Source organism: Ceratosolen solmsi, unplaced genomic scaffold (genome assembly GCF_000503995.2).
Source record: "Ceratosolen solmsi marchali unplaced genomic scaffold, CerSol_1.0 scaffold2, whole genome shotgun sequence".
Taxonomy (NCBI): Eukaryota; Metazoa; Arthropoda; class Insecta; order Hymenoptera; family Agaonidae; genus Ceratosolen; species Ceratosolen solmsi.
The window spans coordinates 6,060,987-6,087,623 of NW_011948422.1; the positions used below are offsets into that span (position 1 = coordinate 6,060,987).

Here is a 26,637-nt window from a genome sequence, read left to right on the forward strand (position 1 = left end):
TGTAATATACGGTTAAGCATTGCAGTGCGCTCGCGCGTTATGGAAGAATCTGCGCACCTCCTTCCAGCCTTGTAAGGACTTGTCGATGATGAGCTGCGAGGAGTGAGCGAGTGCTTGCTGAGCGAGGGCTTTAAGCTCGTCCTTCGTGTTAGCGAAGCCGGAGCCGAGGCCACCGAGGGAAAAGGCAGCTCGAGCCATCACTGGGTAGCCGAGCTTATCCGCAGCCTCCAAGGCTGTCTGGATCGAATAGACGGCGCAGCTCGGAGCGACTTTCTCCTCGATTTCATTGACGCGCTCGGCAAAAAGCTTTCGATCCTCCGTCTCAATTATCGACTCGATTGACGTACCCAAAATCTTCACACCGTACTTTTCGAAGATTCCCTGACTTTGTAGTTGCACGCCGCAGTTTAAAGCCGTTTGACCGCCAAATGTCAGTAGGACGCCATCGGGTCGCTCCGATTGTATTACCTGCTCGAATAATCTGCTTTTCAATAACTCTTGATTATACGATTGTATTGGAGGGGGGGGGGGGGGAAGCAACACTGGCGCTTTCTTTAAAGTCGATACTTGGCTCCTACTTTAATTACGCAGTAGCTTTATTATATTTTCATATTAAAATGCATACCATCGATAATCAAGCTCGGCTTAAAGAGCCTATTGGACTAAATTTAAGAGTACTCTTAATTCGCGCACACGTACGCAATTATAAAATACTATAATTCATAGATGGTTAAATGACCAGACGATGCAGCTATAATTAATAGTGTCGCTGAGGTAACGAACAACAGTACGATTCATTACTTAAATACATGAAATAACTTGTTAGTTTGCGAACCTGCTCGACGTAATCAGGCAAGATTGGTAGAAAATAGACATTATCAGCCATCCCCTTGGACGTTTGTACAGTTGCGATGTTTGGATTAATGAGAACCGTCTGAATATTCTCCTCCTTCAAGGCCTTGATAGCTTGCGAACCCGAATAATCAAACTCGCCAGCTTGTCCAATGCTTAGCCCGCCAGAGCCTAGAATCAGGACTTTTTTCGGTCGACTGGTAATCGGGATCTCTTTTATCGTCTCTTGCAACATCTGCCGAAGCCGACTCTTTACCGATGTGCTCTGCTGCCCGCTAACGGCATCTTTCACCGCATCAAGGAACACGTCAAAGAGGCACACTAGATCCTGTGGACCGGCCGTGTGCTCGGGGTGAAACTGCACTGAAAAGTACGGGAGACTGGTATGCACGATACCCTCGTTACTTTTGTCATTGGCGTTTGTAAAGAGCACCTCCCAATCCTTGGGAAGACTTGTCTCATCGATAGCAAAGCCATGATTCTGCGAGGTCATGTAACAGCGCTTCGTACCTTCAAGTATCGCGGGTTGATTATGTCCTCGATTACCATATCTAAAGCCATAAATCGAGGAAACGGGTTAAAAAATTAATATAATGCATGATATAATATATTTTACATACAATAATTAAAAAAATTCTAAAATTTTACGCTATCATATTGGAATATATGAACTAAAATTATGAATTGTGTCTAATATTGTATTAAACATTAATATTAAATATTAATTTACTATTCGTTAAAATTGCACTTCTATTATCTATTATATAATGTTCTTATATTATTATATTCTTATATTATATAATATTTTTATAATAATCTTTCAAAGAAAGCAATACATTCGGTAAATAGCAGATCGCGTAAAAAGAAATAATATATAACCTCATTTTATAGCTTCTGCAACCGGCTGAAATGGATAACAACTGATGCCCAAGGCAAATACCAAAAATTGGCTTTTTATTAGGTGAAGCGAGAACTTGTTTAAGATTATCAATCGTCTTCTTGCACATACTAGGATCGCCTGGCCCATTGCTAATAAATAATCCATCGTAATCTTCGTTCTGTATTTTGTGATTCCAAGGAACAATATTGACTTTTGCACCCCGCGATATCAGGCACCGCAGTTGGTTATTCTTCAAACCGCAATCTATCACACATATACATGGAAAACCGTTTGGATTGAACGTTGTCTGTATTTTCTGGAATATTTAATGAAACTTACAACTTGCATTATTAATTATTCTAAATAAATAATAATTACGATAACTTGTCATTATCGTTAAAAACATGCAACTACGTTATATTATTCTTATATCTTTTCCGCCTTCAAAATATAGTCTGAAAATTATCTTTTATTAAGTATTAAAATCATATATTAATATTCGTCTAATATAAAATTATAATAACATAATGATTTTTTCAATCAATTGTTCAGATCAATTGTTTATAATGTATTTAATTTTAACTGTTCTGTATTATCATCTACCTATAAATTTAACCATTAAGATATCTATTAATATTGACAGTGAAATACTTAATCAAACAATTTAAGTAAAAAAAAAAAAAAAAAAAATACCAATAGAAATTGTCTTTATCTTACACTAGAAACTTGAGCAACGAGATTTTCTGTATTGGGATCGACGATTCGTTGCAATAATTCCCCTTCCATAGGAGCTTTATGGACGATTCTACCTAAAATCGTACCCCTTTCACGTATGATTTTTGTCAAGGCTCTCGTATCGACCTTTTCAATGCCAGGGATTCCCTTACTCTCCATCCAATCTGAAAGGGATTTCGTTTGTCGCCAATGACTAGGCGTGTAACAATGATCGCTAACCACCAAACCTGCCGCCCAAACGCAGTGCGATTCAAACCATCTACAATCATTAATTTGCAACATTTTCATTTGTATATATATATATATATATATATATATATATATATATATACATAATTGATTTATATAAAAATAAAATTATCAAAATTATCAAAACTATCAGATAGACTTTACTTCTAACTAGATACAAATGTAAATATACATGTATAAAGTATTTTTAAAATAACCGATCAGCGATAACTCATTTCAATTAATCTATCCATTCAATCTGCGAATGCTTTAATACTTAAATACTCTTACCAAGATAACATTAGTATTTTATTTAAATATTTTTAGAACAGTGTTACTTAGACTCTATAATAAATTCAATCATTTAGTTAATTCCAATATCGAGCTAAATTTTTTATTAAGCGTAATTATATTACTAATAATATTTGGTGATACAATAGCTCTTAATAATCGAAAGCAATCTTGGTAAAATTATTAATAAACAATAGTATATAAACGATATATAAGAAAACCATATAAATGAAATTATAATATTAACATATTATATAATTTCTTTTAGACGTTAATCACAATGTTAATAAAAACATGATGCAAATGATGCACAGAATTAAAATGCAAATGTCGATAAAATCATGAGTGGCCAAACTTTACAACGCTAATGAAAATCTTCAAAATCATGAAAAATATTATATAATAAGGAAGTAGTATTTGATTATCATTCACCAAGAATACAATAAAATAATATATAAAACCTGATCATTATTATTATTATTATTATTAGTATTAGTATTTTAGAAAATAAAAATTCAATAAAATTAGATTGTCAAATTATGATTGTATATAAAATGTTAATATATTTTTATTTATACGCGTTAATTACTTTAAGATCAAATATTTATTACAGAATCCAAATTTTTCGAATAAAGTGATGTAATTTGAATGACTACGTATTTTACTAGATAAGACTTATCCGCGAAAGTTCAATCTCTAAGAATATTATTATTGACAAGCTTTTTCTTAAACTTTTAAATTTATATATCTCAAAATATATTCTGAATTGACTATAAAATAATCTGATATGGAAAATTTTAAAGAAAATATGTAAATAATTTTATGAATTTTTCTTCGAATTCCATTAAACTTTAAAAAGTTCAGCGATTTTAAATTATTACTTAGGCAGTCAAAGCGTCGGTAACAAATTACCTGAATATGTTATGTTCATCTTTTTCATTACTCGGTACTCCATAATTTCCAATCAGTGGATAGGTAAGCACAAGAATTTGCTTACAGTAAGATGGATCAGTTAACGATTCCGTATAACCAACCATTCCAGTTTGAAAAACTACAATATAAAAAAGATTACTACATTTTTCGCATCGAAATGCTTAAATTCAGCAATTTCTCACAAGTAAAATACGCAAACGCCATCACATTCTAACTATACATACTACCAGTAAACTGGCTTTGTAAAAGTTTAGTTCTTGCCAATATAAGCTAATCTGTATTCTTCATATAAACATTATTATAGTATTTGCATTTATTAAACACTCATACAAATATTTTTATGAATTTTAATAAATTGGAATCATCCATTAACTAATTTTTTTTTTACCAATCTTTTACAATAATGCTACTTTCAATTGCGATTTTAGGATTTTTTTCAATATTACTTCTATTATAATTAGATAGAAATATAACAAAAGTATAAACAATTTGAAAATTATAATATAAAGAACATTCTGTATCTCAACTATTTTAGATAAATGTAAGTCTTATAAGTTAAGTTTTTATGATTAATTGAGAAAATTTATTTATATAGTTTTTTGGATTTATCATCCGTAAAAATAAAGTACTTTAAAAAATATGTACACTTTGAATTTTTAATTATTCATATGATATATTTATTATTATTATTATTATTCGATTATGATTATTATTTGATTATTAAATTATTCGCCATTTTTAGTTTGCTTGCCCTTATGTTCATTAGATAAATAATTATTTAAAATTACTAATTTACAGATTTACAGTATTCTCTTTACATTGGTATTTAAATGTAAAAAAACATTTGATAAATTTCTGAACATTTAACTGTTATTAATTATAACAAAATTTATATTTAAATATTTTATCGTTAAAATAATTATGTGCTTTAATAATTAATCGACAACAGTTTTTACTGATAAATACGAAATTATTTAAATATAATCAATTATATACGTAAAAAGTAGTTAACTTTACATATAAGAACTTATGAATTCTATACATAAAAGTACTGAATTTTTATAAAAAAAAAAAATATGTTAGGTATATTATAATGACAGCTTTTGTTTATAATTTAATACCATACTGCATAATTAAAAATTATATCGATTCTTTATCAGATTTTCCTTCAGTCATTTATAATAATTTACACTCGTAAATTGTTAAACACTCTTTATTATTTTCATTCAAACATCGACATCCTATTAAGAAAATATACAAAATTTTCAAAGCCATATGCATCAATATTACTTGAGAATTAAACAATAAATTGATAAAAAGTTAAACTCATTGCAAATATTTATATAAATATATAAAACATGCATATTATAGATTAGATATGCCACAATCTTGCTTTATATTGAAAAGTTGATTGAACAATATAACTTTAGACAGTTTATGTTGAATTATATTTTGAATTATATATAATGTAAAATAAAGATTGTTAGTATAAAAATAGAAATTTCTCGTGAAAAAAAAATGATGTAATTTCATTAAATTTTCGTTTATGCTTAAATTATTATTTGTGAAATAGAAAAATTTGTAAATGAAACTCGCTAATGAATAATAATTAAACACTTTTTATATTTAAAAAATTTTATTTTTCAATAGTTTATGATAAAAAATAATCATTTAATAGTGCAATTTTAGATAATAGATATTTTTAAATTGTATTAATTTGCTACAACACCAACCCATATAATTTTGATTATTCGTAATACCTACAATTTTTTCAAATATATTAATCTTTCATACAATTAAATGTATTACATATAAAAATTACTAAGCATATTTTATTAAAAATTATATACTACTTACTATATCATAGAAAATGTTAATTTATTGATTTTATTTCCGATCTAAATACTTTTAGTGCTTACTTTGTTTGTTTCTGTAAATTGCATTTTCGTAATAGTATATTATAGATTTAAAATTTTAACAAATGCTTAATAGTGAGTTAAGAATGTCCGTATTAATAATAAAGTCATAATAAATTCATTAATAATCATGACAGTATTAATATTATTATAAAGTGCTTTTTATAAGTTTAACGGTATAAAAATTGAAACTTATCAAATAATCTGCACTTGGAAGATGTTGAGAAGTTAATGTGCCTTTTTATTAATCTGATTAAACTAATCGGTAATATTAAATTCTTATCTTAAATACATATCGATCGAGAGAAACCTTGAACTTGTTATTGGCGAAAAAGAAGGAATAATAATATCAATAGTAGAAAACACGTGGCGGCATACCCTGGGTCAATGCGTACATTCGCGTATAAATTATTTCCGAGCATAGCAAACAGTCGCCTAACATTCTTCTTTACTTATATCTTTATTTATATTTTCGTAAATGTTGAAACTATAAATAGTCGAGAAAGATTTATTTTAGGTGAAAATTGATAATAAATTGAAAAAGTAAATGACATTATCACAAATATTATTCGGATGTATTCGTAATTATTGAATTATTACATATAATAAAAATATTTGAAATTAAAATCAATAGCTTTAAATTTTGCCATAACTTAGAAAAATTAAAGATTTATACGCTTGTTTCATTTTATACTAAAAACTAAAATATTTATTATAAAATAATTTTCTAATAAAAATTATTATTTCTATTTGTCAGCCACTGCCTGTTTTCAATTAAAAATAGATTAAATTTTTTAATACAATTTATTTCATATTGTATACATTTTGTATTATAAGCTGAGTATGTGTGTTATTATATGGATTTTTAATATAATTGCAAGTTAATTTTAATATTTTATCTGAGTATATCGCTTTTGAATTATTAAACTTATTATAAATACACAAACGCACACACTCGCTCACTCACACAATATATATATATATATATATATATATATAAATACACCGTAAATGCGCATGTAATACACACGCGCGTTCACGTATGTACATATGCATGCATGTGCGTAGGCACGCATGTATGGATGGATGGATGGATAGAATTGTCGGTATATATATATATAATATTTTCGGCTCAAGTTACATCGTTACATATAGGGAATTCATTAGAAAAAAGTTTTGCTTACCTCTAACCTCTAAAATAAAAGGAACGGATTAGAGGTAGAGCTATATAATGTATAAATTTTAATAACTTATTAAAGTAAAATTAAGGTTTAAATCATTTACACAGAATACTATTTATATAACTTCAGCAATTTATCGTGGATTATTGATATGCCCATACTACCCAATCATATTTATTTGAATTTACTGTTTTTTAATTGAAAATTCATTTTAATCTGCTCGAATATTATTAGTTACAAGCATTGAGTGACTGAAAAAACCGTGCCTCATCATTCCTCGCTTTATTTTGTAAATATCATTTAAGATACCGATACGGGGCCTCGAATGATAAAATAAATAAAAGAACCTTTTCGGAATATAGTTGTCAGTCTAAAAGAAGAACATATCTAACTCGATTTATCCGCAAAGCTTTATAAATTGCGAATATTCGAAATGACAAATCGAGCAATTCATTATCTGGAAAACGTAAACACTGAAACTCCATAAGACCTTGTTTACTTTGCTAATCGTTCAAAATTCATTTCAACGTTTACAACTATAACTCTCCATCGAAACCCTTCCACAACCTCCCATCCGACCACGGTAAAAATTCACGGCTTCCATAAGGAAGGTACTCATATAAGCCCATGGTGATTGGCTTGAAAATGAAAAGTGCATAGAGGCATGCGTGAAAGTAGGAAGGAAAACGAGTGGAAAGGAAAAAAATGGAGCTCCCGCGACGGCGCGGACCACGTGTTGATTCACCGGCAGAGCCAACGTCACAGCATTATTTCGGCAGACCGGACTCACCGATCTCGCCGTCAACCTTCTTGTAGGCGCCGAAGCTCCTGCCGGGGAAGACAGTCCCATCGTCGAGTACTAGGTAGCACTTTCGGTCCTTATTAACACTCATGTTAGCACTCATCTCACTGCCTCTGCCGCTCGGTAATCACTGATCCTCCCCGCCGACTCCGCACTTCTTTGTACTCATCCGACCTCATCTCGGGACCGTACGGCTCGCCCCTGTCGTCGAACTACATTACCAGCTGCGGCACGCCCGTTCTTCCTGTCTCCTTTATTATTATTCTACATTATTGTTGAGTATTCGCGCGGGACTTTGAAAATCCACGCCTCTTCTCGAAAGATGCCAATTCTCGTAGAATCGTCGTCGTCGTCGTCGTCGTCGTCGTCGTCGTCGTCGCCGTCGTCGTCGTCGTCGTCGTCGTCGTCGTCGTCGCCGTCGTCGTCGTCGTCGTCGTCGTCGTCGTCGTCGCCGTCGTCGTCGTCGTCGTCGTCGTCGTCGTCGTCGCCGTCGTCGTCGTCGTCGTCGTCGTCGTCGTCGTCGCCGTCGTCGTCGTCGTCGTCGTCGTCGTCGTCGTCGCCGTCGTCGTCGTCGTCGTCGTCGTCGTCGTCGTCGCCGTCGTCGTCGTCGTCGTCGTCGTCGTCGTCGTCGCCGTCGTCGTCGTCGTCGTCGTCGTCGTCGTCGTCGCCGTCGTCGTCGTCGTCGTCGTCGTCGTCGTCGTCGCCGTCGTCGTCGTCGTCGTCGTCGTCGTCGTCGTCGCCGTCGTCGTCGTCGTCGTCGTCGTCGTCGTCGTCGCCGTCGTCGTCGTCGTCGTCGTCGTCGTCGTCGTCGCCGTCGTCGTCGTCGTCGTCGTCGTCGTCGTCGTCGCCGTCGTCGTCGTCGTCGTCGTCGTCGTCGTCGTCGCCGTCGTCGTCGTCGTCGTCGTCGTCGTCGTCGTCGCCGTCGTCGTCGTCGTCGTCGTCGTCGTCGTCGTCGCCGTCGTCGTCGTCGTCGTCGTCGTCGTCGTCGTCGCCGTCGTCGTCGTCGTCGTCGTCGTCGTCGTCGTCGCCGTCGTCGTCGTCGTCGTCGTCGTCGTCGTCGTCGCCGTCGTCGTCGTCGTCGTCGTCGTCGTCGTCGTCGCCGTCGTCGTCGTCGTCGTCGTCGTCGTCGTCGTCGCCGTCGTCGTCGTCGTCGTCGTCGTCGCCCTCGTCATCGTCGCCGCCGTTGTTATCACTACCGTCACCCGAGACGACAATTAAGATACAATTTATAAGCTTTCCATGATTCCGCGAAACTTTACAACAGCCCTACCAAGGGTAACGCAAGATTACTTTTAAGCTAAACTGGCCATCGTAACTTTTTTTTTTTTTTTTACCGATAAAACTTTAATATCTAAGATAATTATTATTGTACTGACATAATTCAACCTTACTTATATGCCAATTTAAATAAACAACTAATTTTAATGAGCGACATTAAGAAACTTTTTATTTATTAATGACCTCTTACATCTCCAATTTTTATTTGCAAATAAATGCTTAATATTATATCATTTTAAAATTCCCCACGTAATTAATAACTATTATAAATATATTAATAATACATACTAACGGGTACTAGTAGTCGCCATTCATTTAGATTTTAAATAATTAAAAAAGATATTTTAAATAAACTTGCTCTATCATAATGTAAAGACTAGTAAACAACATCAAATATATATTATAAATTTATGATTAATAAGAAATTCTTTATCAATATTTATAAAAATAGTGTATAATAATTTCAGTATACAATTTTAATGTATACATAATCATAATGAGAAAAAAATCTGTAACTTGAGCGGCTGTAAGATATATATCGACAAAAACCTCGGAGTATCTATCTACAGACCAGAAATATCAAATAACGTAAAAGTTTGTAAATTCTGAAATGTTTATAAAGCTTAAAGATTAATTTATTTTATGGTTTGTCTAATAATTTTATGAGGTGATGATTTATTATTTACATTTTAATTTAATATCCGGTACGTTTATTAAAAAGATTATAAATTTAAAAAAGCATGTTAAATTTATCCTTAACCGTATGCTAAAGCAAATACTTACTTTTTCTAATTAATCTTTTTAACTTTGCTATTAAGTCGCAATAATGTTCATATCGTTATTATATATAAACAATTAAGATTATCTAGAAAAAAGGAAATTTTTATATTTAATTATATAATTTGTACTTCGCAGTAAGAAATTACTATGTGATAATTTAAAAGCAGATATAATTATCTTGTTTTATGAAGGAAAGAAGAAATAATATTATTACGTTTGCATACCAATTAAATATTGTTCATTCAACTAATATAGTTTTTTGCGTACGATATTAATTTTAAATATAATTTATTGTTATAATATTATATAAGTACATGCATTGGCTATATTTATTATAATTTTTATTACTATAAGTTCCTGAATCTTTAAACTTATCGAGCATTCATAAATCTGGGTATTGGATTAAATGTAAAAACTTATCTTGATATATTAATAGGGAATAATAATAACAACGTAAACTTCGTGTTATATGACAGAATAAAACAGATAAAAATAACTTTGATAAGAACCCCGTGAATAAACGTGATGGTACATATGATTTAAATCAATAATAGAAAGAAATCAATAATCATGCATTAAATGCTGGAAAAAATTTTAAAGTAAAATAGTTTTGGAAAAAGAAATTCTACATAAAATAATATGAAACATAATGATTATTTATTTATATTTAAATTATACTATTTAAAGTATAGAATGAAAAGTAAAATCAATGTTACGTTATTGTAATAATTGAAATACATTCATAATTGTTTGAAAGGACAAATTGTTTTTACTAATGAATTTCATGCAAACATAAAATTTTGCAACAATATGTAGTTGTGTACTATCAGCATCGATTAATTATATATAAATAATTATATATAAATAAAAGATAGATAAAAGATATACAATTATTATAATATATATGGAGAAGCACATATGATGTTTCATAATGATTACATTAGCTATCAAAAATATTAAATAAATTATATAATTTCAAATCCTCTCAAAAATGAGCGGGAATAAATTACTAACCTCGAACTAGACAACATTATACCGTATGAAACACGATATATAATAAATAATTATATAGATGTTAGTGCTGTGCGTGTTTCTCAGCATATCACATCAGCGGTTGACAAATGCACTTGTAAGATCGAATTTTATATCCTGCACGGATAAAATGATAAATGAAATCAAGTTTAGTTCACTATTAGAAAGCTGATAAGACGTGCAAATTATTTGTTGCACGTGATTTTAAAAAGTTAACAATGTCAGTCTCTATCGCTTATTTAACTAGAAAGGAAACTATTTCATCTTGTCATAGACTTCATAGGTTTGTATAAAAAATTTAATGTTTTTTATTTTAATTTAATTACAATTTAAACTTTCACATTATTCAGCTTATATAACGTACTCGGTAAAAAATACATTTAGTTTATTTATTATATTATATAATATTATATAAATTTAAGATAATTTTTATTTGTTTATTATTTGCAGTTTACAGCTTAGTGATGAAGATAACAAAAATGTTTATGGAAAGTGCAATAATTTTTGGGGTCATGGACATAATTACACTGGTAATCATCATTTGCTTACTAATTTAATAAATACAAATTGAAGTATTGAAGTAAGCAAAAGTTAAAAAAAAAACATAAAATCAAAAAAAGTAATAATAATTATAATATTTTAATTCTTTAAGAATTTGTATATTTACTTATTATTTTGAATTATTTAACGGTCTTATCTATATATATATTTCATTCTTTTTTTTTATTAAATGAAAACCAATATAAAAAAATTTTATAAATTTCAGTTGAAGTTACAGTACGAGGTCCTGTTGACCCAAAAACGGGAATGGTCATGAATATTTCTGATCTGAAAGTTTATATGAAGAAGATTTTAATGGAACAGCTTGATCATAAAAATTTGGATAAAGATGTACCATATTTTAAAAATATTGTATCTACCACAGAAAATGTTGCTATTTACGTTTTTAATGAAATTAAAAAATTATTGCCTAAACCTGAGTTACTTTATGAAGTTAAAATTTATGAAACGGATAATAATATTGTTATTTACAGAGGAGAAACAAAATAATATTTAATATATTTATACACCACAATTTATTTACAATATTATGCAATACACATTTATTGATAAATATAATAAACCTGTGAGCATGCATATTTGGGACAATAAATATTTTTTAACTTTATATCTGTGTTATTACATTTCTCAAATATTTCTTATCGTTTAAAAAAATTAACGATTTAAATATTTTTGTACGAAATTTATTTTAAATAAATAATTTGTAGATAAATACAAACTTTTTTTACAAGTCATAAATTTTTTTTTGTTTTAATTAATTCTTTGATATTCATCATAATTATATATCTTAATACAAACACTTCACTTTTGTTATATAATTAGAAAATTATAAAGAGAATCAATTATAAACATATCGTTCAATACAAAATACATAAACTGTAAAATAAAATTGATGCTTATAGCGCTGAAATAAAAATAAAAACGAAATTACTTCCTTTACATTACAAAGGCTTTCATTGAATGATATTTTAAAATTTATTGTAAAATGAAGTAAAAACTATAACATTGTAAATTTCAATAAGAAAATAAATAATTATTTTTAAAATTCACCCTAAGATATTATTGTTGGGCTAGTTTTGAACTTGATAATATATAAGCGATACTCAATTATGACTTATTGAGTAGCATGGTAAAATAAACTTTAATCAAGTTTGGTATCATTAATTATTTCATATTTATATAATTATAAATTATGTTATTCCCGCGTCTGTTTCTCAACTATGCACTTAGGATTTCTGGTATTGGCTATGTTTCTTTTTTTTAAATTGATACACTTTTTCAAATCACTAATATAATATGCTTAAATATCACATGTACTTTAAGTAAAGTTACTTTTAGTATTAATTAAGTTAACTGCCTAATTTGATATAGCACACAAGTGGTATTAATTTTATTAATACATTTGGTATCTAAGATTTATCTTTGATGCAGTCATAAATTCGTCTTTTATCTAATTATACACACATACATGCATGCATACACACGCGCGCGCACACATAGTTGCGCGTATATAAGTATCTTCGATATTGTAATAGATTTATATTATTACTTAAATTTCTATTTGTATTAATATAATTGGTATCAAATACTTTATTCAGTCTCAGGCAATCCATTATAAATAGTTTATTTAGAACATTTATATTCTGAGCTTCCACTGATATATCAATCAAATTTTAATATAAAGTTTTATATATTTGTGTTACTATCAACTTTAATATAACACTTAATTGTAACGTAAGGAATGCCAAGTTCAAAATCATCTCTTGGCCAATATTTTAGCATCGGCGATTGTTGAGGTCTTTCTTCCTTAACGGAAAAATAAGCAAACAATACAGCAGCTGTATAACTTGCGATAAAAATAAAAAGATGCCACAAAGCATGAAGATAGGGAAAATTTAAATTAAGCCATGTATCACAGAATAGTCGATCGTTTAACCAACATGTGACCGCTACAACCCATACAGCTCCGCAGCGAAGTCCCAACCGATAGACTCTTGCTGAATTTGTCCTAAATAAATTTTATTATTAATTACGAAAAATTGTATTATTGAATATAAGTAAAAAATTAATAATTTTAAAACGAATGGATTAACATTTACCTTTTAAGTTCAAGAATCATAAATGCAAAAGCTGGTATTCCAAGAGTCATCAATGCAAATGCATTAATTGCTGGATGATAAGTTGCTAATACAGTGGCAATCAATGTTGGCAAAATTAGAAAAAGCGATAATCGTTTACGATTATTTTTAACTATTGTAGGAAAGAACCTTCGAGGAAAAAACATGCAAAATCCAGCCATATAAACCCACAAAATTGTTAATTCATCAAGAAGTTGACCTACAAATACAAAACATATTAAATGTTATTTTATTCACTGCCTAAAAGTAAGATAGAATATTTATCATACATTATTCTTACCAACTAATGATAAAGTTGCATGAAAATATGCACTGCTAATACCAACAATCATCAAAAGAACCCATATCACATGGATTCCAGGATTAACAAACCTACCATAATCTTTAAAAAGGTGCATAAGTACTGGTGGTATAAGAAGGAAGAAAGCATTGCTCAGCTAAAAATACAATTAAAATAAAAATTACTTTTTAAATTTAATCTCCATTGGCTATATAATTTCAATGAATTTCATGAATAACGTGTATTATTTAAAATTAATAGTGGAAATAATGTTATTCAAATAATAAATATTTAATAATTCAAATGAATAATCTTAATATTCAAAGATACATTTGAATAAAAGTTTAAATAATTTAAATAATTAAGAAAAAATTATTCTTTCAATGCCTTCAATATATTTATTAATTTTAAGAAACTATACAATCTAAACTGATTTTATTGTTATTATTTTAATACTGTTGTCGTCTAGTTTGAAGTATTAGATGGAGCAAGCAAAGATAAAGAATATTCAATTAATTAAATGCAAATATTAAAGTAAACTTACAGTATTCATAAATTCAGCTATGCTAGGTGATATGCTATAATTTCCTTCGCACCAATCCACCGGCGAACTTCCTGGTTCGAAAGGCTTCCACATCTTAAACGTTGAAAAATTCTATTACCAAATAGTTTAACAATTATTTAATGAATTTTGCTGGTGGAAGAACGCACTTCACTATCCGACGACGTATAATTTCAATATCTTATTCTCAAGAAATAATCTAATGGCACATTTAATTTAACATATTTCAAGTCGTTTAATAGTCCACTAAGTGCAAATTTTAATATTTATGAGAGCCATTCGAATTAGTAATCGTGGATTCGTTTGTTCGGAAAAACAAAGCAATCGTAGGGAAAACATACCTTGGGCAAAATTTTCCTTACCACAATACAAATTAAGGTTAATATACAAGTTCTAACAAGTTTTGAGATGAACCAATCACAACGGTGATTAATAGAAAAACAATATAGTCATAATTGTCTAAATATTTTCTCGGATTGGCTAGTTCAATGAATCATACAAAATCATGTGGTAGAACCTTTACTCGCAATATGATAACAAAGAAAAAAGAGAAACCATAATAAACACAAAGAAAGTACGGGACAATGAATTTAAGTGGCTCAACGCAACAGATAAATCAGCTGTTTGCATTTACTATGCATTGCACATACAGATATGTTCAACGCAAGCTTGCAAACTTGCGATTTTTACAATTAAATAAAACAGACGAATGAATATTGAATAAATTGAATTTTCAAACACAATTACAAAATGCGCTTTATTATCATGGCACTATTTTTTAGTAAATGAGATAATGGATTAATGAAAATCTGATGTGTACGCAATTAATGAATAATTATATAAATTGATCAAAATTGATCGATATGTACTTATTTAAGGAATACATTATATTTATATTTACTCGAATAATGAAGCTCTCTATATTGTTTTTTAATCATAAGTTGTTAAATTTATCCATTCATTATTTATGTTTAAATTAAATGAATTTGACTGTATTTGACACTCTTTATGTTAAAAAAAAAAAAAAAAAAAAAAAAACGAATAAATTGTTATAAATATACAAAATTAACGTTAAATATTAAAATACAGTACGTACCTCGATAGTATAAATGCTTTACGAAAAAATTTTTTTGAATTTAAAGAAGATAATGATTAAGTAGGGTAAATTAACACTTGTACGAAGCTTAAATGGCAAGTCTTGTGGATAGAATTTAAACTTTAAGCACTACAAGCTTTGAATCAACTGACGTAATGACTGACACTGCATCATATAATTACTATCGCGCGTTAATATTTTAGAGCAGTCAAAAGAGCGTGTGGGAGGGGCGACGGAGAGAGAGAGAGAGAGAGAGAGAGAATCAAAGAGCGCGCATAAGAATGAATGATTGAATGGGAAATACCAGAATGGAATGAAGCAGTAATAATAAAAAATCAACTTCTCTTCTGAGTAATATTTTGTAACCAACAATTGTATTATATTTTATTAATATATATATATATATATATATATATATATATATATATATATATATACTATATGGTATTTATCTTTATAATATAATTTTTAATGCCGTTACAAAAAAAAAAAAAACAAAACAAAAAAAAAACAAAATTCATCAATATTGTTCGCGTCGGTAATAAATCTAAAGCTTTATAAAGCTTTAGATTTTACATTCGTTTCATGTACGATAATTTATAGTTATAAAATAGCCATGACAAATAAGACGCAGTTTGTAAATAATGAATAATGAAAATGTGAATATAATAAAATTTTTAATATAATACTGAAACTCATTTTATTACAGTTTTTTTTAATAAGAAATATTAAAAAGCCATCAGTTCTTGCAATAAGAGAACTTACCTTTACGTTAATTAATTGATGTGTGTGCGCGCGCGTGTGTGCATGTGTGTCTATGTGTTAATATTATTTTCATCATCTATATTAATCAAATAAAGTAGACATTGTAATTAATTTTTGTTGTTTTTAATAATATCAGTCTACCAAGATTTTAAGCTTAGATAGGCCAGTAAAAAAATAATTGACATAGATAATTTTTAAGTATCATGATTTATAAATATTCAAAAAAAGATCGTTAATTGTAGTCTTTTGACTAAAACGTGCCGATCGTTCGTTAATCTTGCATTAATGCGTTAATGTATCCATTTTCCCAGATAAATCGAATGGTTATTTGCGATTATTGATTTAACAATTGAACTTATCTTTAGTAGTTGATTTAGAAAAGAATCTTTGAATCAAGTAAGCAATTATGTTTTGTTTTTTTTTCAACTACATCACAAATCTATAAAATAATAAAAATATCGTTTAAAGGACAAGTATTATTACTAGGTACTTGTGAATCTATTCTAATGACTTAGTTTATTATTTCTTAATTGTAGCGTATTAATAAAGTTATTGTTTATCATTTAATCGATTATTTGAGAAATATGTGTTTGTTGAGTTAATCGACAACGGTGATCTTTTAAATTTCCTTTTTACATTTTATTTATGAGAAATTCATAAAAACTTATATACATCATAAGAATCGCTTTGGATATTCTGTAAGATTATAAATTGATAAAAAACGAAAGAAAAGGAAAGAATTGCAAGAAAATTTCGTCAAACTTCATTCTCCAAAAATAAAAATTCCAGTCATGAATGTCGAAAGTATATTAAGACAAAAATCTTAAATACAATGAAAATTATGTCCTTCGCAATGAACAATAAGGATGACAGATATAAATATAATTCACAAACTCTTTTTATAGAGAAATATGTTTCACTTAACCGAAACCTTAATGTATTTAATATACTTAAAAATATTCAATATAATCTCTAAATAAACATTACCATATAAATCAACCAAATATTTTAGCTATCCCCCTTCCAATTTCCTACGACGTAGATGCTTTGGCACTCCCTTCTCTTTTCTTAATTTCTACTGAATATTTGAATATGCAATCGGACATCGTGCATACAAACAGAAAAATATGTCGAACGAATAATAACGAAGTTATACGTATATAGTTATACATATGCACGTCACTCTTAGTTGAAATTATTGTAATAATTATAAATGTAATTTTATAAGTAAAAACAATGTCTATAAAAAATAATGGCATGTATAATAATGTGAAATATAAGAAAACAGCGCATTAAAAATAAAATATAACTCACCTATATGCCGAATACTTGTTTAAATGTATTAAATGTAAAAATCGATTGTTCATTTCATTACATTTTTCATACATCATTTAAATATAAAATATTTTATATATCTTATAAATTGTATTTTGTAAATAAATGTAAGAATTTATAAAACAAAAAAAAAAATATATATATATATATATATACGATAACAAAAGAATATTTAGCGATATGTGCATTTAATGCCCGTGGCTAATGAATAATTAACAAAACTTAAACCAAATATATGGGCGAAATAAAATATTTCACAATCCAAATGTAATTGACAGGATTAATAAATTTTTATATTTTTTTATAATTTAACAATGGAACATCTTGCCTTTAATTTTTATTCAATCTGTTGGCAATATAAGTAGCCATATTGTATATAGTGACTGAATCATTCAAATCTAATATTTCCTAACCTTATTATAGTTACTTTCATTAGCCAATGAATGTTCTTCTTTTTATTTGAATTTATGTCGGTTATGTCGGTTCGATTTAAGGAGCGGTTACTCTTCTAATATTCATGTACATACGTACATTTGGCTATCGTGCGATTTGATCGTGCTACTGGACTAATTACAATTTTTAAAATAAATCCTTTCAACGGATTTTCTTTCACTTGAGTTGTTTTAATATTAAGTTACCATCGTGGGGTCGTATCTGGTAAAGTCAGTTGAAGAAACATTTAGCGGTAAGTGAAAATTAATCAGTTGTTCATTAGCTTACTTATTTTATTTCCTGTCATATTTTTTTAAAGCTCATCTACAGCGTTAAAAATAAATTAAAAGCCTTATCAATATTATTGCGTATTGTAACAAATTTCTATTAATCGCATGATGAATATGTAATATATTTTAAAAACCGGGGTATGTTTTTTTCAATATTTTCATTATAATAGCACGACATAAATATAACATTTCAACGTAATTATTTTAAATTTTTTTCATTTTACAAATTTAAATAATGTAAAAAGGGAAGGTTTACCAAAAATTTTTCGATTTTAAATTGTTTCAATTATGGTAGATTTAAAGTTGTATTTTCGAATGAAATAAATTTTTTAAAAATTAATTAAATGCCGTCGTGAACTAAATTTATTATTTTTCAAAGATTTTTTCTTAAATTACTTAAGTCTAATCGAAAATATGTTATTGTTATGATATAAATGTAATTGAATATTTCATTCAAGAAATTTTTATTATTTAGATTATGTTAATTCACCTGATCAAACGAGGGTGAACAGTAATATATCGCATCGAGAAAGCAATAGCAGAACAATTGAAAAATCTGTTTCCAAGTTTATAGAAACGAGAAGAATTTCTATAAACTTGATGGATAACTTAGATGCACCACAGTGGGCAGATTTTATAGCTCCCAGTCCACAAATTTCTCTGGATGACTACTTTTTGCGAAAACATGTTGATCATGAATATAGAGAAAAATTTGATTCCGTGGATTCTGTTTCACCGGATATACCAACAGAACAATTTAATCTTAGTAAGCAATCATCAAACGAAAGTCTTATTCAAAAGACGCCAATGCGAATAAAATGTGGACAAGGAAACAAGATTTTAAGTTCAAAGAAAAACATTGTCAAAGAAACAACTTATGAAAATGTATTGTTGGAAGCAATGAGTAATTTGCAATTATCGTTCAAAAAACAATTAGGTGAAAAATCTTTTAATAAATCATGTTTAGTAGATTCACCTGCATTTAAAACACCAATAAAAAGAATTACTAGATCAATGTGTGCACAGGCTAACATGACACCAAAGTATTGTATATCCATGCATGAAAAATCAACTAAAAACAATGACCATGATCAAATACAAAATAATAAGGAAAATATTAATATTGAAAAATATCAAAATCCAACAAATGAACAAATAAATTCATCGCAGATAAATCTTGAAGTTACGTCAACTAGTACAGAGCATGAAGTTTCTGATGAAAAGCTCAAATCAGAAGCGGAACCAAGATTAGAACAAGAAGAAGGTCTTACCATGGAAAATGAAAATAGTTTAAATCAGCTACCAATGAGCAAAGTTGTTACTTCTTTTTCTAATCATTTACTTGATTCAGGAAATAGTTCAAAGAAAAAGGTGACTACGTTAACTGGAACTGCATGGCACAGACAAGTAAAACGTCGTATGAGCATTACAAACCAACGTCGATTAAGTATTAATAAATCCATAATTAAAAATAAATATGTTAGTATGGCAGAAGCTGTTACAAAATTCCATAGAGCTACACCACAACGATTCCATTCAACTACTATTAAAGCTACAAAAACGGAGCAATTGAGAAGAATGTCATTTAAATTAACACGAGCGACATCACCAGCTCTTATGTGCAAAAACAGATCAAGACCTGTTACAGCAATAAGCAGAGAGGAACAAGAAAGAATAGAATTGGCAAAAATACGTCAAAATCAAATAAAAGCTAATCCAGTGCGGAAAAACATTTTGATTAAGCCCGCCCCTTTGAAAAAAGTTGAGAAAAAAATGGTTACTCATCCAGAACCATTCCACTTAACTGAAGTAAAAAAATGGCAACCTATTAAAAAAACTGAACAAATCCAGGAGACTAAGCGTATTCATCGAACCAAGACTGTACCTTCCATTGTCAGTACCAATGACAAAGGAATTATTGTTAAGGTGAAGTATTTAATACTTATAATAAAATTAGTCTTAAATAAATAAAATCAAATCCACAAAATATATATATTGTAATAGATATAACAAAAATATAGATTTTTCTTACTTGTTAAAAACAAAGTATTAATTAAATTAGAATTTTAAAAATATTAGCAAAAATATTATAAGATATATATGCTAAAAAATTCCATATCTTTTATATAAGAATAAAAGAAATTTATATTTATTTCTGCGCAGAAATAAATTTTGTAATTTTAATCGTATGATTTTATCATATCTAACAGATATTTTTATTTATGTAAAATATTAAAATCTAACTTAAGTTTTTCTTCAATCGGTAAGATTGTATGATGTTTTTTCAAATAAATATTTTTTACATATAGGATGAAGAAGTCTTACATTTTGGTATTCCATTGGAGCCATGCAAAACAAAGAAGAAAAATACAAAAGTTATGCCATTCAGCTTTGAAGCTCGTAACAGAGAGTTACACATAAAAAAGCAAGAAAAATTGAAATTGATGTTAGAAATGGAACAGCAAAAGAATAAAACAGAGTTCCATGCACGGCCAGTGCCAGCAACCATAAAAACACCACTTCTTAATAGGCAAATTCAAAATGAAAATTCCTTGAATAAGCCAAAAATTACAATAGCTCGATCACTGAGTTTTGAAGAAAGGCATAAACAATTACAATTGAAAAAGGAAGAAAAAATCAAACAGCTATTGGAGGAAGAAAAAAAGGCACGTACCTTCAAAGCCCAAAAAGTTCCCGAATTTAAACCAGTATTAATCAAGGGAAGATCGAGGGATAATTTGTTAAAAAAATCACAGGAGAATCTATCATGGAAATCCGGCAATGTAAGTGGTAACAGTAAAGCGGCTAACAATTCATTAAAAAAGTCGCGAGAGAACTTAACGTTGAAACAAAAGAATTTTATTAAGCAGCCAATGTCGATTCCATTCGTAGTACCCAAGAAGACCAGTCGGTCGCCAGTAGATCCTGAGAATCAAGAAAACCGAAATCACGGTGCCGTGCCTAAAATTCTCGAGCCCAAATGCAAATTATCGCAAAAAAGTATTTCCGTTTTAACAGAGCTCAATACAGATAAACGGGCCAAACAACGAAAGGAGTTTGATGAGCAAATTAAAAAAAAAGAAATAGCAGACAATGAGATGAGAAAAAGAGAGGAAGAGGAGAGACTTGCAAAGGAAAAAGCTCAGAAAATGGAGTTAAGAAAAATGACGGAAATCAAAGCAAGACCAATGCCCATTTATAAATTGTTGAACATTACTAAATCAAATAAACCGCTGACCGATGCTCATAGTCCGATATGGGCGAAACGGAAAGGATCGACGCATTGACAATCAGAGATTTTTCCACTCTGTTTTTATTAGCTTTTAACGAAAGAAACATATGTATGTTACGCAACGTATAATTCATGTTACGTAAAATATACTCAATATAAAGAAGGTATAGCTTTGATTTCTAATATAGATATGTATTATTTAAATATATGAAACTTTTCATTATAAATAATGGACTTGTCAATTTTTTAGTAAATATGAATTATTTAATAAAGAGCTTTTATAACATGATTTCGTCAGCTTCAACAAATGCAATTTGATGCGCGATTGAAATTTTTATGAGAACATTTTTTAAACAAGATATACATATATTTTTCATGCTTTAAACAATGATTAAGACTTACAAAACAAATAGACCTAGTATCTGTCGTTAACTGTTCGATGCGGGGGAAAAGGTTGTAGACTTTACATCGTTGTAAAACGCTTTAGTCAAATATAACTTGTACATTCGCTTTCGCATTATAATACATAAACATAATACAGACGAAATACATTAAAAATTATTTTTTAATTCAGAAAATGATACTTGGTGAAAAAAAAACAAAAAAAATCACCAATAATCAAATATAATTATGGTTATTCGTTTCAAGTTAATGCCTACGGAGATATAATTACATGTAAAAGAATTTAATTATAGTTTTGCCTGTGTAGTTATTAATGTGGCTATTGGTCTCGACCAACTTTAAAGTCGATTGACAAGAATGGAGCTTATGCTCGAAATGCACAATATACCGTTAAGTGGAATTTCGCTAGTACAAATGCTTCACTTGACCTCGATAATCATTGCAATCATTGCAATCATTTACTTGATTTTGTTTCCATCGTGCATTATACAATAGTTAAAATTCATGCTGCAACGTAAATATAACGATCATTGAGGTAAAGTATAAGAGCAAACAATATAGTCTTTTAAATCTTAAAAACGCGCGCTCGTTTTTTCTGTGAATAAATACATTTATAAAAAGATTTGTAAAACACTGCTGGCGCAGTAACGAGATTAAGAAGAAGAAAAAATCGGAGAAGAATAAGAAATAGGGAAATTAGGATTTAATTCGCAGTTAGTCCTTGGGGTGGGAGGGAAAGGTTCATTTTTGTTTAGCTTTCGCGCGTGAACACGAGACGATCACTAGTCTTCCACATCTTTCTGCTAAGTCTGCTTTTTCCAATTTAATATTTACACGTCACATTTTCCGAAATATATAAGCTCTTCATGCGAGCACACAAAACTATCAAAGTTCCTTTAAGAGAGCCGATTTAGCATTTTTCAGCTTGTCCAGACGTCGCTGCAAATGTGAATTAGCTGTTTCCAACTCTTCAACTCGACCCTGTGATTCTCTAACCTGCAATATGGAAAAAAAAAAAAAGAAGAAGAAGAAGAATATTAAAAATGTTCAGAAATAAATAATGATCTATTTATTTTCTATTATCTGTAAACAACAATACGTTTATTCAAAGGACTATACATGACATTCCATTGGAACACAATTGTTTAAACGCTTTTTAAATAAAAATATCAAAAACTTTATTATAATAAAATATGTATGTAATTTTTCAAATTATTATAATTAAATTAAATATAACGTTACATGAATTATTATTCATATCGTTTTTTTTTTTTTTTTTTTTTTTTTTTTTTTTTTTTTATAGATTTTTAAGGAATTTTTCCTTCCCATAAAATGAATATAGTATTTGTTATAAAAATTAAAATTAATTTTTTTAATTATAAATACATTTTGTAAATTACTATTTTAGAAATAATTTAAACGTTTTAAAGATCATAAATAGTTTATTTTTTGTAATTCCTTTAATGCCATTATGTCAATATTCAACAAAACTATAAATCTAATTTCAAATTATATACACGAAGTAAACAGTAGTCAGCAGATCATAATTTACTACAAGCCTTAAATTTTAATTCCAAAATTTAAAATTGAAATAATTTATTATATGTAATTGATTATATAAATACTTTAAATATAATATTACATTTTTTATATAGAATTTTTAATGCTTATTAAGATAAAGTCTTAGTAATTTGTAAATTATTGAATTTTAAAATCAAAGATTTTTCTAAAAATTATTGTATAAAATATGTAGTTACGGTGTAAGTAAATAAAATAACCCTTTATATAATAGATTACCTCTCTTTGCAATTTTCTCTTTTCAACTTTTAATTCATCCTCAGCCTTTTCAGAAGCTTCAGCTGCCGACTTGTAACGAATTACTTGACTCTCTAACCTCGCTACAGTTGCTTGAAGAGTCGACATATCTTGCTCTGCTTTTTGTAACTTAAACTTATAATCTGCTAAGAGCTTATTAGCTTCCCTTTGAGCATCTTCCGAATCTGATAGACCTAAAAAGTAATTTTGTAATTTTTCATAAAACTTGATTGTTAAATACTTTATATAACAATAATATTATATATAATTGTAGTGATATTAAATATTGAACACAGTAGCTCGTTTACCTAACACAGAACCTGAGGTTCGTTCTGGCCTCATTCGATTCCTAGCTTCTTCCAGTTCTAACCTAAGATGCCTAATCTCATCTTGTAACTCTTTCTTTTCCGATGCAAATTTCCTCAGTCGAACATCTGCATAGAACAAATTATACGATAAAATTTATTTCTACAATACTTTATGCAATTAATGCAATTATGTAAATTGAATATTGTAATAAAATGTACTGTAGAAAAACATATTCACTATTGTAAAATTAAGAATATCGAGCAAACATAGAATGATGAGTATTAATTGTAAACATAAATAAATAAACAAATAACAATATTTTTAAATTCAAAAGATCTTCTCTTAATAAAATTGAGCTCTACTTATATGCTCTTCAATCGTTTTTTACAAACCTAAGGAACCTTCTCCAGCATTTTGTAATAATTCTGCAGCTTCCGTACTGACTAGCACTCTTTTTCGATGAATAGGTCCATTTTCTTTTTGCGTTTCTTCACTTTCGCTGCGCTCCTCTTCCACTATAACTAATCCATTTTCTTGTATTAAAGTATCTCTTTCTAAAAGCTGTGCTCTGCAAATATCTAAATCTTCTTTTAATCGTTGACTAAGACGCTTAGACTGATCCGCCTCGCGGTTCTTTTCCCTGAGTTCACGACGCAATTGAGCAGTCATTTCTTCAAGTTCTTCTAGCTTATCCTTTAATAAATCAACTTGGTATCCATAGGAAGACTTTTCGTTATCTAACTGGGCATTCGCTATCATTGCTTTTCTAAACTTCTCTTCAAATTCTTTAAGCTCTATCTAAAAAAAATCAATTTATAGCATGAGAACATTTAATTTCAATAATACTAATAATAATGTGATACTAAGATTCATCAACAATTAAATTATAAAGAATTTAAATAAAATATATTTTAATTAATCAAATGTATACATGTACAACTTTAAAGATCATTATAAAAAGGGTAAATACTACACGAAGACTAAAGAAATACATACTCGGAGATCTCTGCCAAGACCAGCATCTTCTAGAGAATCCTCCGAAGATCTGCGACTTGACTGAAAGTTGTTGCTATTTGCAAGGAGGCGAGAGGCGCGAATAGGGTCCGGTGTTACCCTCATAGCTCTATTGGTATCTGCTGTAATACATTAAAATGTCGAATGTAATTTGAAATTTATCAACACTAATGTCAATATCTTAACAAAATCAGTCACCGTTTTTAATATGTAAATAATAATTATATTGATAAAAAATTAATATTTTTTAAATGCTGTGCATCTGAGTGCAAACATGCGGGCGCGCGCGCGTCTGTCTAGATTTACTTTAACTTAGTATTCATCCGTACGGTTTAAATATTTTAAGATAAATCTTAAATAGTTATAAATATGTCTTTAAATAAAGCATTGATCACTATTAGAATTGAATAAATGCGTTAAAATTTTAAATATGATTGATAATTTTTATTTAAATATGATCAATCATTTTTGTTTACCTGTACACATATCAAAAACTCTATCTGCATTCTCTTCGGCTTCCTTCTGCTGCCTTTCCAACTCTCTCATTCGAATTTCACGTGCCTCTGCTCTAGCCTGTCTTCTCGCAGCTAATCTTGCCTCCGCCTACGTAATGTTTCAATAATTTTAAACTCTTAATGTATTTAAAACGCAAAATTATAATGAAAACCAAATTCTTCTAACTACATAATTAAAACAAAACTGTTATGAAAAAAAATAAAAACAAAATACAAAAAACAAAACATAAAACACAAAGTTGAGACATGCCTAAGATTTATATAGATCTAATAAGGAGAACAAATAATAGTCGTAAGGCAATTCTAAAGTTTGAATAATGTACCTCTTTAGCGATTTGATCTAGAGCTTGATCTTCCGCCGAATGCCTAGTGGCAGTTCGTCTCCGGCCTGCCACAGATGTCTCCATTTTTACACAATTTGAAAATCACTGCTAATTTTTCTTCCACCCTTTCTTACCAAACAAAGGGACAAGATTGTCTCACAAAACAGTGCACTGCTGTCATACCATCGTTGGACAGCACACTAATGACGAACACAAACATAAACCCCCAAATAGTGAACCAGATTACCATACAAATAAAAAAAATGACATAACAAACAGCGCTCTACTTATTATTAAGACGCAAAAATGCTGAAGCAAATGAACAATCGTTAGATAATAACTACCAATTGAAAAATTAATAGTTGAAGCTTTTACAAAATCGCAATTATTCGAAATTTTTATCGGCGTTTATTACTTTTAGCAAAAGAACAAAATGAACTGTAAAATAAGCGAGACATTGATAGAAAGTTGTAAGTCATCGTTAATGTGAGAGAAGTGGCAGGCAGTGTCGCACTCTTAGACTAAGAGATTGAAAAAACAAGGTGTCGACTCATTAAGTTCAATTGAGAGCGAGAGCCTTGTTTTTTCTCTCTCGTCTGTATTAGGAATATGAAAAAGGAAATATATATATGTGTGTGTGTGTGTGTGTGTGTGTGTGTG

General features: G+C 29.3%; 5 protein-coding genes across 7 annotated transcripts in view; 2 read left to right on the plus strand and 3 right to left on the minus strand.

Annotated features, from left to right (window-relative positions):
* Window positions 1–8,115, minus strand: part of rudimentary (carbamoyl-phosphate synthetase 2, aspartate transcarbamylase, and dihydroorotase rudimentary) — a 29,736-nt gene extending 21,621 nt beyond the window's left edge. Inside the window, exons 1-6 of the mRNA XM_011499207.1 lie at window positions 7,807–8,115; window positions 3,899–4,037; window positions 2,450–2,726; window positions 1,732–2,048; window positions 836–1,403; window positions 58–468 (exon numbers count right to left, since the gene is read on the minus strand). Of these exons, the coding sequence (XP_011497509.1) occupies window positions 58–468; window positions 836–1,403; window positions 1,732–2,048; window positions 2,450–2,726; window positions 3,899–4,037; window positions 7,807–7,921 (1,827 nt within the window). The 5' untranslated portion in view covers window positions 7,922–8,115. The remainder of the gene's footprint in view (window positions 1–57; window positions 469–835; window positions 1,404–1,731; window positions 2,049–2,449; window positions 2,727–3,898; window positions 4,038–7,806) is intronic.
* Window positions 8,116–10,984: 2,869 nt separating this feature from the next.
* purple (6-pyruvoyl tetrahydrobiopterin synthase purple) lies at window positions 10,985–11,964 on the plus strand. Its single transcript, XM_011499208.1, has 3 exons — window positions 10,985–11,191; window positions 11,359–11,438; window positions 11,675–11,964. Exons 1-3 carry the CDS (start codon window positions 11,127–11,129, stop codon window positions 11,956–11,958), a joined length of 429 nt encoding a protein of 142 aa, XP_011497510.1. The 5' UTR covers window positions 10,985–11,126; the 3' UTR covers window positions 11,959–11,964.
* Window positions 11,965–13,069: 1,105 nt separating this feature from the next.
* bwa (alkaline ceramidase) lies at window positions 13,070–14,872 on the minus strand. 2 transcript variants are annotated; one of them, XM_011499209.1, is made up of 5 exons: window positions 14,599–14,872; window positions 14,432–14,524; window positions 13,888–14,044; window positions 13,569–13,806; window positions 13,070–13,477 (listed from the first exon to the last, which is right to left on the minus strand). In XM_011499209.1, exons 2-5 carry the CDS (start codon window positions 14,522–14,524, stop codon window positions 13,156–13,158), a joined length of 810 nt encoding a protein of 269 aa, XP_011497511.1. In that variant the 5' UTR covers window positions 14,599–14,872; the 3' UTR covers window positions 13,070–13,155. The 2 variants fall into 2 exon arrangements, with proteins under 2 accessions (XP_011497511.1, XP_011497512.1); XM_011499210.1 differs by having other exon boundaries at window positions 14,791–14,859.
* A 3,240-nt stretch (window positions 14,873–18,112) lies between these two features.
* Window positions 18,113–21,826, plus strand: LOC105361908 (targeting protein for Xklp2-B). The gene is made up of 3 exons (XM_011499211.1): window positions 18,113–18,330; window positions 18,843–20,293; window positions 20,677–21,826. The coding sequence occupies exons 2-3, from the start codon at window positions 18,968–18,970 to the stop codon at window positions 21,652–21,654; spliced, it is 2,304 nt and encodes a 767-aa protein (XP_011497513.1). The 5' UTR covers window positions 18,113–18,330; window positions 18,843–18,967; the 3' UTR covers window positions 21,655–21,826.
* A 363-nt stretch (window positions 21,827–22,189) lies between these two features.
* LOC105361909 (leucine-rich repeat flightless-interacting protein 2) overlaps window positions 22,190–26,637 on the minus strand; it is a 5,167-nt gene continuing 719 nt past the window's right edge. The window contains exons 2-8 of one of the 2 annotated variants that reach the window (XM_011499214.1): window positions 25,978–26,177; window positions 25,616–25,742; window positions 25,122–25,258; window positions 24,518–24,923; window positions 24,125–24,250; window positions 23,799–24,010; window positions 22,190–22,997 (exon numbers count right to left, since the gene is read on the minus strand). In XM_011499214.1, the coding sequence (XP_011497516.1) occupies window positions 22,887–22,997; window positions 23,799–24,010; window positions 24,125–24,250; window positions 24,518–24,923; window positions 25,122–25,258; window positions 25,616–25,742; window positions 25,978–26,061 (1,203 nt within the window). In that variant the 5' untranslated portion in view covers window positions 26,062–26,177 and the 3' untranslated portion in view covers window positions 22,190–22,886. Of the gene's footprint in view, window positions 22,998–23,798; window positions 24,011–24,124; window positions 24,251–24,517; window positions 24,924–25,121; window positions 25,262–25,615; window positions 25,743–25,977; window positions 26,178–26,637 lie in introns of both variants that reach the window. The other variant, XM_011499213.1, reaches the window with a different exon arrangement.

Excerpts from the sequence above, each read along its gene's own strand:
- LOC105361908 (XM_011499211.1), top strand. The coding sequence starts at position 18,968 with ATGGATAACTTAGATGCACCACAGTGGGCAGATTTTATAGCTCCCAGT. Across the intron at positions 20,294-20,676 it reads ACAAAGGAATTATTGTTAAG|GATGAAGAAGTCTTACATTT; the intron begins GTGAAGTATTTA and ends TTTTACATATAG.
- bwa (XM_011499209.1), bottom strand. The coding sequence starts at position 14,524 with ATGTGGAAGCCTTTCGAACCAGGAAGTTCGCCGGTGGATTGGTGCGAA. Across the intron at positions 14,045-14,431 it reads TAGCTGAATTTATGAATACT|CTGAGCAATGCTTTCTTCCT; the intron begins GTAAGTTTACTT and ends TTGTATTTTTAG. Across the intron at positions 13,807-13,887 it reads TGCAACTTTATCATTAGTTG|GTCAACTTCTTGATGAATTA; the intron begins GTAAGAATAATG and ends TTGTATTTGTAG.
- purple (XM_011499208.1), top strand. The coding sequence starts at position 11,127 with ATGTCAGTCTCTATCGCTTATTTAACTAGAAAGGAAACTATTTCATCT. Across the intron at positions 11,192-11,358 it reads TCTTGTCATAGACTTCATAG|TTTACAGCTTAGTGATGAAG; the intron begins GTTTGTATAAAA and ends TATTATTTGCAG. Across the intron at positions 11,439-11,674 it reads TCATGGACATAATTACACTG|TTGAAGTTACAGTACGAGGT; the intron begins GTAATCATCATT and ends TATAAATTTCAG.